This window comes from Mobula birostris, chromosome 7 (genome assembly GCF_030028105.1).
Source record: "Mobula birostris isolate sMobBir1 chromosome 7, sMobBir1.hap1, whole genome shotgun sequence".
Classification (NCBI taxonomy): domain Eukaryota; kingdom Metazoa; phylum Chordata; class Chondrichthyes; order Myliobatiformes; family Myliobatidae; genus Mobula; species Mobula birostris.
Genome location: NC_092376.1, coordinates 50,701,452 through 50,717,850, shown reverse-complemented (window position 1 = coordinate 50,717,850; position 16,399 = coordinate 50,701,452). Strand labels below are relative to the sequence as shown.

The following is a 16,399-nucleotide window of genomic DNA, read 5'->3' as shown; positions in this document are numbered from 1 at the left end:
GCCAGGCAGCATCTACAGAAATGAATAAACAGTCAATGTTTCGGGCTGAGTACCTTCACCAGTCCTGATCATCAGTTGATTCTTAGCATTTCTTCTATTTGACTTCAGCTAAAACAAATGCTAAGAATTTTGGAAATGGTTGATTTGAAGCCAGGAGTAGCGCTTGAGTATGCTAACATAAAAATATCTAAAACTGTAAGCTCTGCCGATATTATAAATATTTTTTAGGAATGCATTGTATTACAACAGTCAGCAATAATATATATTTCAGTTATATAATTTGAAGATTTTACCAGAATATGATATAGCAGATCATTTTTACCTATCAACACTTAATCTTGAGTTTAGCTCATAAAGATGTTCATCAATTTGTTGCCAGCAGCCAAATGTAGCTATTTGGACATTCAGCATTTAAGATATGATAGATCTGAGAAATGCAATTAATTGTCAACATGCACCTCCTTCAGAATATCGGGAAGATTATTGGGAAGAGTTGATGCTGATTCAAAACAATTCCCAACTTCAGTATGATACATTTTATGTTATCTGTCTTATCTCAGGATGCAATGTTTTAATTGCTACTGAAAGTTTAGTTACAAAGTAGCTCAGCTGTTCACTGCTAAGCATTTTTTCATTTAAAATAAAAGTTGTAATTAAAACAGCATTTCCAAAAGGCATGGGAATGTATGGTAGTGAAGCAGTTTCAGAGGGCAAACAAGAGAGAATCTGCAGATGCTGGAAATCTGAGCAACACATACAAAATGCTGGAGGAATTCAGCAGGCCAGGCAGCATCTACAGAAAAAAGTACAGTCGACGTTTCGGGCTGAAACCCTTCAGCAGGAGTGGAGAAAAAAAGCTGAGGAGTAGATTTAAAAGATGGGGGGAGGGGAGAGAGAAACGCCAGGTGATAGGTGAAACTTGGAGGGGGAGGGATGAAGCAAAGAGCTAGGAAGTTGATTGGTGAAAGAGACACAAAGCCATGGAGAAAGAAAAAAAGGGAGGCAAGGAAAACCATAGGGAGGTGATGGGTGGACAAGGAGATAACATGAGAGGGACAAGGGGATGGGAAATGGTGAAGGGGTGGGGAGGCATTGCCTGAAGTTTGAGAAATTGATGGTCATGCCATCAGGTTGGAGGCTACCCAAATAGAATATAAGGTGTTGTTCCTCCATCCTAAGTGTGGCCTCATCCCAACAGTGGAGGAGGCCATGGATGGACATATTGGAATGGGAAGTGGAATTAAAATGGGTGGCCACTGGGAGATCCCACGTGTTCTGGCGAACAGAGCGTAGATGCTCAGCAAAGCGGCCTCCCAATCTACATCGGGTCTCACCAATATAAAAGAGGCCAACTGGGAGCACTGAACACAGTATATGACCTCAACAGACTCACAGGTGAAGTGACGCCTCACTTGGAAGGACTGTTTGGGGCCCTGAATAGTAGTGACGGAAGTGGTGTAAAGGGCAGGTGTAGAACTTGTAAGGATAAGTGCCAGGAGGGAGATCAGTGGGGAGGGACGAATGGACAAGGGAGTCATGTAGGGAGCAATCCCTGCAGAAAGCAGGAAGTGGGGGGCGGGGGGGGAGGAAGGGAAAGATGCGTTTGGTGGTAGGATCCAGTTGGAGGTGGCAGAAATTTCGGAGAATTATGGGCCGGACGCGGAGGCTGATGGGGTGGTAGGTGAGGACAAGAGGAAACCTATCCCTGGTAGTGTGGCGGATGGATGGGGTAAGAGCAGACATGCGTGAAATGGAAGAGATGTGGTTGAGGGCAGCGTTGATGGTGGAGGAAAGGAAGCTCATTTCTTTGAAAAAGGAGGACTTCTCCTTTGTTCTAGAATGAAAAGCCTCATCCTGAGAGCATGTGCAGTGGAGACGGAGGAATTGAGAGAAGGGGATGACGTAGCTATCGACACTTAATTGAAACAGTTCCCATGTTCTGAAAGTTGTGTTAGGATAATGGTAGTTAGAGGAATGCAAGGTTTCTAACTAGGAAGTAATATATAATCCTGTATTTTTTAAATGACGATTTATGTACATTTCTAGCACTTACTGTTTCAGTTTATATTTCCTTCATTACTGTTTTTTTTTCCCTGTCTCCCCTACACATTTTCTTGACCTCACCTTTGTCTTATATGTTCTTCTGTACAATTAATTCTTTTTTTGTTTTGTGACCTCAGATCTTCAAAAATCAGAGTTTATTTTCATTCCAATATCCGCCTGTGCCAGAAGTCAGTACTCCTAACATCTAATCGCAATTGCACTGCCTCTTCAATTTAGTGTTATTACTGGGTTCAGTTAATTTCCAGTCCTGATGAAGCAGCTACAACTAAATTTAAATCTGTTTTAAGAATGGGAAAAGCTAGACCTACTCAGAAGATCAGACATTTTTGGGGTGGGGGAGGGGAGTTAACATATCAGGCCAATAACCACGGTGCTTACTATCTTAGAAATTTTACTTTTGCATATTTGGCTGGGATTTTCTATAAATCTTTTATAATCCATTTCTTAGTCCTGATTCTTACAGATTAATTAACGGATGCACATCGTAATAGCAATGTATCCTGTAGCTATTCAAAGAGGCAGTAAAGGCTTTCTGCATCTCAAGTCTTAAGTTTAAGGCCCTTCTCCATTCAAGTGTGAGTTACTGTTGCCAAAGTTCAGATCAGGAAGAGTGGAGCAAGCCTCAGAATTGGAATCAGGTTTATTATCACCGGCATGTGTCGTGAAATTTGTTAACTTAACCTCAATTTTATATCTGACTTTGCCTTATAAAAACAATGTAGTAAATACTTTCAAAATGACATTTCCGAAATTTAAGTTTGAATCATTATTAGAAACGTTAAATGGAACCTTTTAAAAAATGCTTGTTGATAGTGCAATGTTATGATAATCATGAGGGATTTCAATATGCAGATAAGGTGGGAAAATCAGTTTGGTGCTGATTTTGGATCCCAACAGGAGTGTTTGTAGAATGCCTACGAGATGGCTTTTTAGAACATCTTCTAGCTGAGCCCACAAGGGGATCAGCTATTCTGGATTGGGTGTTGTGTAGTGAACTGGATTTGATTAGGGAGCTTAAGGTAAAGGTGTAGTCACGCACAAAAGCGCCACTAAAGAAATACACACAGGCAGAGAGAGCTGAACTCAGGATGCCTTCACTGATCAAAAACGCACGCTTAAATCTCCCCTCCCATAACCCCTGCGCCCACGGGCAGACGTGACGTCAGACTGTCCCCGGAAGGTCCACACCGAGTGGGTAGTTCCAAATGCGCTACCGCGTGTCTGCCCGCGCGGCTCCCAATGGCGGTTCGAGTCCTGCGTGTTTGGGCCGCCACAAAGGAACTCTTAGGGGACAGTGATCATAATATGATATAATTTGTCTGAGTTTCTCCACCATTTTGTGTGTGTTGCTTGGATTTCCAGCATCAGCAGAGTTTCTCATGTTTGTAATTCGTCTTGCAGTTTGAGATGGAGAAGCTTAAGTCAGTTGTATCAGTTCACAGTAGAGTAAAGGGGATTACCGAGGCATGAGAGAGGGGCTGACCAAAGTTGATTGGCAGGGAACACTAGCAGGGATGACAGCAAAGCAGCAATGGCTGGAGTTCTCGGGAGTATTTGGAAGTCACAGGACAGTTACATCCCAAAGAAGAATAAGTATTCTAAAGGTAGGATAACACAACCATGGCTGACAAAGGAAGTCAAAGCCAACATAAAATCAAAAGAGAAGACAAATAATAGACCATTTAATAGCAGGGTAGTTTAGGACCAGAGGAAACAATTTCAGAATAGAGGGTCAAGTTTAGAACGGAGATGAGGAATTTCTTTAGCCAGAGGATGATGAATTGGTGGAATTCATTGCCACAGGCACCTGTAGAAGCCAGGTATTTGGGCGTATTTAATGTGCAGGTTGAGAGATTCTTGATAAGTCAAGGTGTGAAAGAATACGGGGAGAAAACAGGGGAATGAAATTGAGAGGGAAATGGATCAGGCACGATCAAATGACAGAGAAGACGTGATGGGCCAAATAGCTTCTGTGATTTATCGTCTTATGGAGTAACACATGCTGGCTACTATGCAGACTACTAAAATATTCAACTAAAGCATCTGTAAACATTCACTATCAACTTGCTTTCAGGATCAATAAAAAGTCAGTACTGAATTAGAAACTAACTATTTAAAAATGCTTCCATTATTTCTGTATGTATTCAGAATTTACCTTAAAGTAGATAGGAGCCATATCTCCAAGTTCTTTTGGCAGTGGAATACATTCATATACCATATGAAATCGTTTCTTCAAACTCATATTTGTCTCAAAAAAGACACAGTCAAGACCTTTGTCTTCTAACATTTTCACCAAGGTTTTTCGGAAGAGCTGTTAAAAAGATAAAAATTAATCCCATGACTAACAATGAAACACTACAGTCATTTGGCATCTATGGAAGTGGGGGAATCAGCTGCAAGCAATTTGATCAAAAAAAAAGCTATTGCTGTACATCATACACTAATATTTTACAGATAAACCTTTAAGTAAATTGCTCTACTACATGTTGCCATGTGCTTTGCTTAGCACTATTCATCCATTTTATCACTAAGTTCATTTTGCATTTTTGCTTTTATTATCAGAAATGATTGAGGAGCAACATTGAATTCTTTGATACAAACATGTTTTCATCTTTTTCAGCCTTTTATATTTCCATTTTCTATTTTGACATTACATGTCTCTACTTCATACTTTTATTAATATTCAACATGTGGATAGCTGGGAGAATTTACCATTTATGAAATACAACTGGAAACAGTTATCACATGTAAATATATGCGAGGGTCGGAAGGTGTACTGCTGTGCTGTAGGCTAATGAGAGCTTGAATGAATTCAGAAAGGAAGTCAGTGTGCCAAATAGAAAATATTTCATGTAATTGCTTAATATTCTTAGTTATTGCTGCTGGTTGCATAATGTTTCCATTTGCATAAATATCAGACAGAGTTTACTATATTTCTAAATCATCTAACGACTGCTCCAAAATGGCTGTTTGGTTCACAGAAATGTATCCTTACAGAATTCACAAATCACTACCTAAAATTTGAGGTACGAAATAACATTCATCCTTATGGAATTTGTGAAATAAAAATAATAAACTAAAACAATTTTTTCCAATGAGCATTTCTTGATGCATGGACAAATAACATTGTATTGCAGTACAGAAAATTCACAATATAAGCAATTTTCTAGGAGCATAATCACCCTGGTAACACAGGGTTCAATGATTCAATTTAATATTAGAGAATGTCTACAGGATACAACCTGAAATTCTTACTCTTCGCAGACATCCATGAAACAGAAAAACCTGTATTTCAAGTTTGTGTACATACTTTCAATTTAACATTAGTCAGAATGTTCATATCAGCCTTTTATTTAGAGATCAGTCAAGGATAGTGCCATTTGCTCTACATCGATGGCATTTTTAATTTCCATTCATTTTTGTAAATCTTTTAATAAGTAACATTTTCTAGTTACCTGGTTGTACAAGTTCAGTCTCCGACAGGTTTAAAGTTTGATTAATTAAAACAAACAGCAACATTTTAACAAGATACAAAAAACACAGTAATCTTACCTGCACTTCCTCCCAGATATCTTCATCCAACAGGTTACCTGCAGTATGATGCTGGAGAGGTACTATTAGGCAGTGACCATCTGTCATTGATTGGTAATTAGGAAGGCACAGATATACCTGGGGAGGAGAGGAAATGTCTGAATTCACATAATTAAGCTAAAAGAAGAAAATAGTTCGGTTAGTCAAATATAATTTAGTTCAAGATGTAGCTGCTCCTATGTATAAATAAATGCCTGTCTCACTTATCATGTTTTGGATGAAATCAAGACATACTCGGAAAAGAATTTTTTTTTTTAAATCAAGAGTATACCTGGTGACGTTTTATATTAACTATCCATGACTAGTCAAATGTAAAGTAGTCTGATTATAATAGGAGTAAAGTACTTTGATCAGTGAGGTGGTTATATTAGTGTCTATATAGATCATGTATCATTTTATTCAGTTCTCAAAAGAAAAATAAGATATGACAAAGAGCTGAAGATCCCAACATTTTCCAATGGGACTGGTCTTGACAAGAAGAATGGTTGTAGAAAAAGCTGAGAAAAAGTTCTTACACCAGAAAGAGGAAGGGAGATAACAGTGGCGCACAACGCCAATTCTTTCAGTGCTCCATGAAATGCGGCAACTGCATCAGGTCATACAAAAATCATATTGAGCACATTTCTGTTATTTTTAAAACTGTGTTCTAATACAGCATTTAATTATTGGAAATCGGTGGAATAAAGCTATTACTCTTTGAAGCAAATTACGCTTTACTTGAAAAAAAAAATCCCTTGATACAATGCAACAAATATGATAGTAGATTTGCTAATTTCTTATAAAATTTCTGGATAGGAGATTAATTACAGGGTGCAAAAATTTAATTACGCACCCCCAGAAGATCTCACCATAATCCCTACAACCTTCCACATGTTCTTACTCTCAATATTTTGGCACATCTATCCCAAGCCCAACTCCTCATTATCCAAAAGATAATTTTAACTAGTGGTCAAACGGTCCTTGATCCTCCAGAATTTAAAACAATATGTCTAAAATGTTAATGAAACAAAATATTCATACCCCTAGAGCTTTCCTTTCAACAGCAATCTCCCTCAGATAACTTTTCAGTTCAGGACATTCAACTAGACTAAAGACCGCAAAGACTATTGTAAAACTTGTAACTTTGTATTGACTCAAAAAGTCTATTTACCTACCTTTACACCAATACCAATGATAAGGTGTTTTGGAAGTTCTGGGTTATCAAAGCAGTATTGGCATTTCTCCATACGCTTAGCCAAATGTTTATGTTCATGTATAGCTTTATTTCGTTGCCTTTCACCTTCACGACCTGGCTGATCTTTCCTGGCTGCTTTTGACACAAACATGTCATCCAATGTGTAGTAGTCCCTATCCATTTTCTCCATAAACTACAGAAAAACATAAAATAAGCAATTGAAAATATCAAGGTAATTGCCACAAAGATATGAATTTTATTCCTTGATCTTTATGTATATACATCAATAAAATGTTGAGGCCCAAAAGCAATTCATTTAAAAAATGTAAAGGAGATTTGGTTATTTTATTCCATTGTACTTCTACAAATAGCATTTTCACCCATGATGCTGTGATTGGAGTTAGCATTCTAAGGTCCTGGGCTTTTACATTATTTACTTTATGAATTAATTAAAATTTCTGACAGAAGTAAAATTTGTAAGTTTAGATCTTTTTACTGCGACTAACAATTGGTTGAAGTGCTAATACATCGGCCCTTTGACCATTACTGAATTATTCCAAATGATGTAATTCAGAATCCATAGTTCCAAGAACCTGAAATGCAGCAAACTTGATTCCTGTTCACTGAGCTGATTTGTCTGTCTCCAATCCTCAAGGGATAATTGGACTTTTCAATTTTGTAACAAAGTCAATTTGCTAATCACTGAATGAATCTGCAGCAAAGGCAGCAGAGCAAGTCCAACACATTGCAAGTACACATTCAAAAAAAATGTGCAATTATAAAAGAGGGGTACCTGTTACATATATAAGCTTTTATGACATACTGAGCCACCAAAGATTACATTCATGGCACCTGTTGCCACATCTATAACCCCCACAACGCTGGTGATGTCAGGAATAAAATAATAATACTACGGGGACACCTCTTTTTCCCTTATTAGGGACAGAGAGAGCCTGTAGTATGTCGAATACCAGGTGAACAAGTAGCCTTTGGGGTAATGCAAGTCTGTGTCTTTATTGATGCTTTGTTGCACACTTTGGTGGGGGGCATCAATGCCTTTTTGCTGGTGGGGGAGGGGGGTCATTGCCTTGTTGCTGCTTGTGCATGGAAGGGGGGGGAGTTGGGGTTCTAACATTTAACTGTCATTCATTCTTCAGGGCACTCCTCTGTTTTCGTGGATGTTTGCGAAGAAAAATAATGTCAAGATGTATATTGTATACATTTCTCCAACAATAAATGCACCTATTGAAACCTACTAATTTTTAAATGTGTCATAATATAAACTGTAATAATTGAAATACCCCTTCAAAAATAGCATGGTGACTTATCTGAAAATGTCCTTGAATGCTTCATGAGTGAAAGCAGAACTCATAAAACTGAACATTCGGGTAGGGTCTCAGAAAATCTGCTGAGTATATACATCCTATCAGATGAGAACCATCAAAATGATTTAGTACTGCAAAGTGAATCTATTTTGCCTTAGACTCATGATGTTTCTCCTCCCCTATATATGAATCATGCAATTAGAATTCATACTTGAAAAATCACTGTATAATTGTCAGTTAGAAATACAGAAAATACAATGGAACTCACAACTGGCATCTATCTATATTGGAATCCTGGCCCATCATGCTATTACCAAAAATCACTGTTTAACTTCTGATAGGTTCTTCACCATCCTAAACATTTCTACTAAACTTTATCTGGTTATGGAGGAAATCAGTTTTCTCATTAGGACAATTTCAAATTTAGACCAAATTTTGCTTAATGTAATTAATTAAGTGCCATCTCTTGTAACGGGTCAAATGCACTCTCAAACACACTATGCACTTAAGCAAAACATGATAAAGAAGGTACTATTTCTCCTCTGTACTGGATTCTAAGAGTACAAGAATAACATTATTTAGCAGAAGGTGTCATTTTAAATATTTCCATAAGTGGAGAATAAATAATAATACTTTTCCTGTTAATGCATACAATTCTGAGCTAAGAATAACAATTCTGATTAATGTTGAAGTCCTGACCATCGCAGGGCCTTTGAAAGCCTCTTCCAAAGCACTGTTAAATTCTTCTATAAGCTATACAGCCTTAAATAGGCAAATCCATGAACTAAAAGTTGCAAAATATTTATATTTTAAAACACATGCCACATAGGTATTTACAATTTCAGTACAGGTTCTACAATGCAAGCATTGTCCTCAAAATTATTGACTGTGACAACAAAGATTCTTGGTCAGCATTGTCAGTTTCAGTTAGTCCTGAAGAAGGGTCTCGACCCGAAATGCCGACTGTAGTATCTCTTCCTATAGATGCCGCCTGGCCTGCTGCGTTCACCAGCATTTCGTGTGTGTTGCTTGTCAGTCTTCACTGTTATTTTGCTATGGTTGATAACAGAGGACAACAAAGATTTTTCTTCCTGGAAACTTTTGGATGTATCTTATGGATTTTGGGCTGATCATGAAAATCACCATGAAATTTCCTTATCACACAACATTTTTTTAAATATCACTTATGTTTGTCATTTGATTTCATAATTCAAGACAGAATAACTGATGCCAAGATTAAGGAAGGCATTTTTGCTGGTCCACAAATCAAACAGGTCATCAATGACAGGCAATTTGAAGAACTTCTAGTGAGACCGGAGCAAATCGCATGCAAAGTATTCAAGGATGTTGTTGGAAATTTTCTTGGCAACTACAGAGCACCAAACTATGTGCAGCTGGTTGACAACATGCTTCAAGCATACAAAATCATGAAGTGCAACACGTCACTAATTCTCTGCATTCCCATTTAGACTCCTTCCCTGCAAATTTTGGCACTGTCATGGACAAGTAAGGTGAAAGGTTTCATCAGAACACTGGGATTATGGAGAAACAGTATCAGGACAAATGGAATCCATCATTGCTGGACTCTCAAGCAAGAAGCCTCAGACACTGAGTACAAATAAAAACTATCAACAAAACTTTTTAGCTTAGTTGAACTATTGCAAAGCGTCAGCACCGATATGCAATTAAACACATTATATTCAATAAATTTCTTATTTCTCCATATTCCTAAATGATACAAGTCTGAAGTTATATTTGTGTTCAGCTTCAAGCGGTCTATCATAAACAAAAACAAAATTCTGAGGAAGCAACACTTTCGGAAAAATATGTTGTCCGTTATTTGTGCTCACCTGCAGTATATTGAATTTTAATGCTATTTCGTCAAACAAAAATGAATAATGAACCAAATCTTTTGTTATAGATTACTACTCATACTACTATCAACTTGTTCCATATTTGCAAATATGACAATTCTTTGAAGTGTTCGGGGGGGGATATAGATATATACCATATCTACCATACTCGTGCAGCTATATACCTATCAATCTATTTCAGAGTTTGACTGTTATGAGGAAAGCTGAGAGGAAATGGAACTAGTGACTAAAGCCAAAAGAAGAGCTCTCCTTGCCTACAAGAATGATCCCAGCCCCAGAACTCAAAACGTTCTTAAGGCTGCAAGAAACACGGCCCAGAAAATTGCTTGCCACTGCACCAACAACTGCTGGCTCAACTTGTGCAGCAGTATCCAGACCGCTGCAGACACAGGGGGATGCACAAGGCATGTATGAAGGCATTAAGATGGCCATAGGTCCCTCTGCCACCAAGACTGCCATCTAAAGTCTAAGACTGGACAAGTCATATCTGATCAAGGCAAGCAGCTTCAGTGCTGGGTTGAGTACTACATAGAGTTGTACTCAACCCAGAATGTGATCACAGCGCTGCACTTGAGGCCATCGCAGATCTGCCAACACTGGAAGAACTAAGTAAAGCCATTGACTATCTCGCTTCTTAGAAGGCCCCTGGAAATGATGGTATTCCTCCAGAAGTTTTGAGGAGCGACAAACCAGCATTGCTGCACCATCTGCATAAGCTCCCCTGTCTCTGCTGGGAGAAAGGCTACATACCACAAGACATGCGAGATGCCAACACTGTCACCTTGTACAAGAACAAGGGTGATCGCAGTGATTGCAATAATTACCACAGCCTCTCCCTCCTCAGCATCGTGGGAAAGGCCCTTGCCCAAGTCATTTTGGCACAGCTGCAGCACCTTCCTCAACATGTCTATCCAGTGTCACAGTGTGGTTTTATGGCAGGCAGATTCACTGCAGTTATAATCTTCTCACTATGCCAGCTGCAGGAGAAATGCTGCGAGTAGCAAAAACTACTCTTCATCACATTCATTGACTTGACAAAGGCATTTGAATAATCAGAGGTTGGCTCTTCAGGTTGCTGCAGAAGATAGGTGCCCTCCAAAACTGCTGGACGTGATCACTTCCTTCCATGAAGACATGCACAGTACTGTCTGTTTTAATGGTGCAACTTTAGAAGCCTTCCAGCGAGATGTGGGGTAAAGCAATGCTGCGTTCTTGCACCAACACTCATCAGCATCTTGTCCTTCATATTGTTTCAGTATGCTTTGAGAGTGCGCTTACATACCAGAGCTGACAGCAAACTCTTCAATATTGCTCACTTTCGCTCCAAGACCAAGATCTCAAAAGTCTTCGTTTGCAAGCAGTTGCTTGCTGATGACACAGCAACGACTTCACACAAAAAAGCCCAACCACAGCATCTCATCAATCTGTTCCATGCTTGCAGGGAATTCCGGCTGACCACTCACTTGAAGGCATTAAATGCCATGGCCCAGGACACTGACTCCCTCCAATTCATTACCAGCGATGGTCATGCTTTAGAGGTCGTTGACTTCTTCACCTATCTTTGATCAACCATCACAAACACGCTGTCTCTTGATGCTGAGCTGAGCAACAAAATAGCTAAGGCTGTAGCTCTCATGGCTAGGCCGAACAAGTGAGTATGGAGCAACAGCAATCTGACTGTGAATACCAAGCTGCACATGCACCAGACCTGTGTTATTGGCACTCTGCTCTACAGCAGCAAAGCCTGGACAATCTATGTTAGCCAAGAGGAGAAACTGAATAGCTTTCACCTGTGCTGCCTCAGATGAATCCTGCACATACCTTGGCAACACAGAGCCACTAATACAGAGGTCTTACAATGTGCAGGCATCCCGACCACGTTCACCCTCCTCAGCCAGAGGTAGCTCAGATGGTTAGGACATGTCAGGCAAATGGGTGCTGATTGAATCCCAAAAGACCTGCTGTCTGGGCAGCTGGCAGCAGGTGCACACCCACCTGGTTGCCCACAGCTTCACTTCAAGGACATCTGCAAAAAAGATCTGAATGCCAACATCAATGTGAACAACTAGGACTACTGGGCCGTTCGAAAAGGTGTGCAAAGAGCAGAAAGTACCCGCATCAATGAGCTGGCTGCCAAGAGAGCTTGATGGAAGGCGAGGGCCACTCCAACAAGATGCCCATCTTCCTTCACCTGCAGCCAGTATGGAAGAGAGACGGTCACTCCGGAACTCCTTGACCACTCTAGGAAGTGCACTACCATGAGCTGACTTTTCTTGTGTACCACCCACTGCCTTTCGAGACAGAAGGATGCCAATCAACCATATTTACTGTGAAAGTCATTAAACAAATGCAAAACTATTTTTTTCCTGCAAGTCTGGATGGATGAGTTTCTTAAATGTTATATTTAAATATTTCCACTATGCACTAGATACTTCTTAGAGCAACCATTTTTTTAAATATTAGAATGATTTGCCACATGGAAATTATGACCTATGTTACTCAATAAATATTCTAATCAAATATCTTAAAACATTTAAATATTGACATACTCCTCAGAGATCTGTAAATTAGTGGTATAAGTAGAATCTCAACAAATATTAATTATTGTTTTATTAATTCAATCTGCAATATAGCTTCAACTTCTAAAGGTTAACTACTTAATTTCTGAGAAATTCATTACTTTTAAGGTCAGTAGTTCAGAAGTGGGCAATAGTAACGTTCACAGAAACACAAATTGAGGTAAATTGTATTTAAAAATAATGCAGATTTAACACAGTTATATTTCCCAAGGCATTTTACAGGAACAATCGTCAGCCAAAATGTGACATCTTGCCACATACAGTAACTTGGATTAATGTTGCCAAACCAGAAGTCAGCAAAGGTCAGCAAGCACACTGGTTATCAATGTTCATTTTTGATAATACAAAATAGTATGTTTGTCATTGATCAATATAATTAGTGTTAAAGACTACAAAAGCATTGTGTGAATTCAGTACAATGAACTATGCACACTCAGGATCAGGGTTACAAAAAGGCAATAAGAAGGCTACAATGAATTTAAAATAATATCCTAATTACCTGCAACCAAAAGAATTCACTTTAAAAACACTATTCAAAGATTATAATGAACAAGTGATAAATGAGCAACTTAACTACATACATGTATCAGAAATGGACTGCACTATACTCTTACTCATGGCTGAGTATTCTCGTAATTGCTGCTTTAGCTGCAAATTTACTCTATAGGCACCCTGTTTTTAAATATATTTAACATCCAGTGATACTAATAGAAGTAATTACTTCTATTCCCAAATATAGTATTAAGTTCTTTGACCTGACTCATTTGTATGTGAAATGACTTCCGAACTGGAGCTCAGATTCATACAGCCAAGCAGCACAGATAGAGTCAATGCCTACCACAGTGTCCACTCAACAGTCCAACTTCCTGCAATTGATCCACATCCCTCTAAACCCTGCCCCTCCTTGTACCTATCCAAGTATTGTACCTGCCTCACCTATTTCCTCTGGCAGCTCATTCCATGTATTTACCACCTTCTGCATGAAAAAGTTGCCCCTCAGCTCTCTTAAATATTTCCTTTCTCAACCTAAGCCTATGCCTCTTAGTTTGGGGAAAATACTCTTTATATCCACCTTGCCGATGCCTCACATAATTTTATGCACTTCAGTGTGATTACCTCTCATTCTCCTATGCTCCAAGGAATAAAGACCTAACCCTTTTGTCCTGGTAACATACTGTTAAATCTTCTCTGCACTCTTTCCAGTTCAACCAACTCCCTCTTGTAACAAGGTGACCAAAACTGTACACAGTACTTCAAGTACAACTTCATCAATGACTTTCGCAATTACAACATAATGTCTCAACTCTTACAGCATCAATGCCCTCACTGATGACGGCCAGTATGCTAAACACCTTTTACACCACCCTAACTACTAGAGATGCTATTTTCAACAAACTATACACTGGCACTCCTAGGTCCCTGTTTCATTAGACTCCTTAGTGCCCTTCATAGTACAAGTCCTACACCAGGCCGAATAAACCTGTGAACAATGAACCTGAGCTTCAACTGCACTGCGAGGAGAGGCCAATTTCCATAACATGTAGTTCTCCAATTATTGGAGCAAGCAGCCCCCATTAATAAATCATATCTTAGTAATTCCAAGCTGATGAGTAACATTTTATGCTCAAATTTCACATGATAGTTTGTAAAAATAAGACACTCAGAAATAAGATGTAGCATGATCAAGAGCACTGAACACTAAGACATTATATTATCTTACCGGGTTGATGTTAAAATGTAAAATTTTTAAAAAGCTCATTTCAACTTGTCTACTGCACTTTAGGAGAAACTTAACTGTTAATCAAAAGAAAAATTTAAATGAAGCCTATATATTCCTCAGTGTTTTCATCTCAGAGGATCTGACCTGGGCCCAGCACATAAATGCCTTTACAAAGAAAGCATGGCAGCACCTCTGCTTAGAAGTTTGTGAAGATTCAGTAAGTCATCTAAAACTGTGACAGACTTCTATAGATGTGCAGTAGAGAGCATACCGAATGGTTGCATCACAGGCTGGTATGGAAACACCAGTGCCCTTGAACAGAAGAGCCTACAGTAATAGTCGATACAGCGCAGTCCCACACGGACAAAGCCGTCTCCACCACTGAGCACATCTACGTGGAGTATTGTCACAGGAAAGCACCAGCCATCATCAAAGACCTCCACCATCCAGGCTATGTTCTCTTATAGTTGTTGCCATCAGGAAGGAGGAATAGGGGCCTCAGGACTTACACCACCAGGTTCAGGTACCCCTCAACCATCAGGTTCTTGTACCAGAAGGGATAATTTCACTCAACTTCACTCACCCCAACGATGAACTGTTCTCACACCTCATTTATGGACTCACTTTCAACATCTCTTCACCTCATGTTCTCGATATTTATTGCTTATTTATTTATTACAGTTTTGTCTTTTATTGTATTTCTACTGTTGTCTTTTGCACATCGGTTGTTTGTCTTGTGTGTGCTTTTTCATTGATTCTATGGTGTTTCTTTGTATATACTGTAAGTGCCCACAAGAAAATGAATCTCAGGGTTTTATATGGTGACATATATGAACTTTGATAATAAATTTACTTTGAACATTGAATAAAAAACACATTTCATGTTTTAAAGGAAATAAAATAATGTAATGCATAAAAGGAAGACACAGTACAGTACCAATGCTGGAATCTGGAGCAACAGGAAATGCAGTGCAGGAACTCAGTGAGTCAGGCAGCACTGGTGGAGGAAAATGGACAGTCAATGTTTTGGGTCAAGATCTTTCACCCGAAACATCGCTGCTCCTTACTCTTCACCTGACCTACTGAGTTCCTCCAGCATGTCGTGTTGCTCTAGTACTTAAAATCATCACTATAATTTGTTATTAAATATACTAATTGTTAAACATCAACTGCAGATTGCCTTCTTACCTAAAAAAAAGATATCCCATTCATTTCACCAACACTTTTTTTGCAATATTGGATGCTATAGGCGGTATTAGTTAAAAGTTTGGATAACATGGGATCTAGAAATTCATTAAAAATTTCAGAATATAATTCTAACCAGCATCCATCTTTAGAGATTTGGCTGCCAAGATATATATTCAAAAGTAATGATCCATTCTGAAGCAAAGCGAATATTAAAGCAAGAAAACATTAAATTCCAAACCCTGTACCCTGCTAAACTGAAGGTATTTTACCAAGAAGGGATACGACTATACCAGACCGTGGAAGAGGCAACTACAGACTTAAACAACAGAGTCCATTAGTGTGGTCAAACCAAGATAAAGTCTGGCTGAGCAGTTATCCCGAACTGCTTGGGAAATAGTAAGAGAACCGAGAAAGCAGGGGACGGGAGCAGGACGAGAAAAGGATATTAGGAACAGACTGTCAGTCCTCCGAGGGCAGCCCTCACCTCCTCTAGAAGAGCCATAAGGTTTGGCTAACTTTAAAAGTGCTGATAAACTTAAACAGAAGCAAAAATAGATGGTGATATATCTATCTCGAGAAATATGTGTTATGTGGATTTTACATTACTCAATTTTTAAAAATTCATTTATTCAGTTCTTTTTCCCCACCTAAATGTGAATATATACATGGGAGGAATACACAGGGAAATCATTTCTGTGTAATGGACATAGTTTTTTTTTACTTACTTTTATAGGTACTGCAACAGGGGCCCTCAACCCACAGGTAGGAGGGGCTATCCCACACAGCTAGACTTTTCTTCTAGCCCAACCCAGGGTCATCTAGAGACCCCAGCCTTGGATCACACCTTCCTTACCTTTTTTTTAATTATTTGTCTTTCTTGGCTC

At 38.9% G+C, this 16,399-nt stretch overlaps 1 protein-coding gene across 2 annotated transcripts in view; it reads right to left on the bottom strand.

Annotated features, from left to right (window-relative positions):
* The window catches only part of cwf19l2 (CWF19 like cell cycle control factor 2), a 124,475-nt gene that overhangs the window by 9,666 nt on the left and 98,410 nt on the right, over positions 1-16,399 (bottom strand). For both annotated transcript variants that reach the window (XM_072263121.1, XM_072263122.1), the window contains exons 13-15: positions 6,810-7,022; positions 5,617-5,733; positions 4,220-4,375 (exon numbers count right to left, since the gene is read on the bottom strand). In XM_072263121.1, coding sequence (XP_072119222.1) covers positions 4,220-4,375; positions 5,617-5,733; positions 6,810-7,022 — 486 coding nt within the window. The remainder of the gene's footprint in view (positions 1-4,219; positions 4,376-5,616; positions 5,734-6,809; positions 7,023-16,399) is intronic.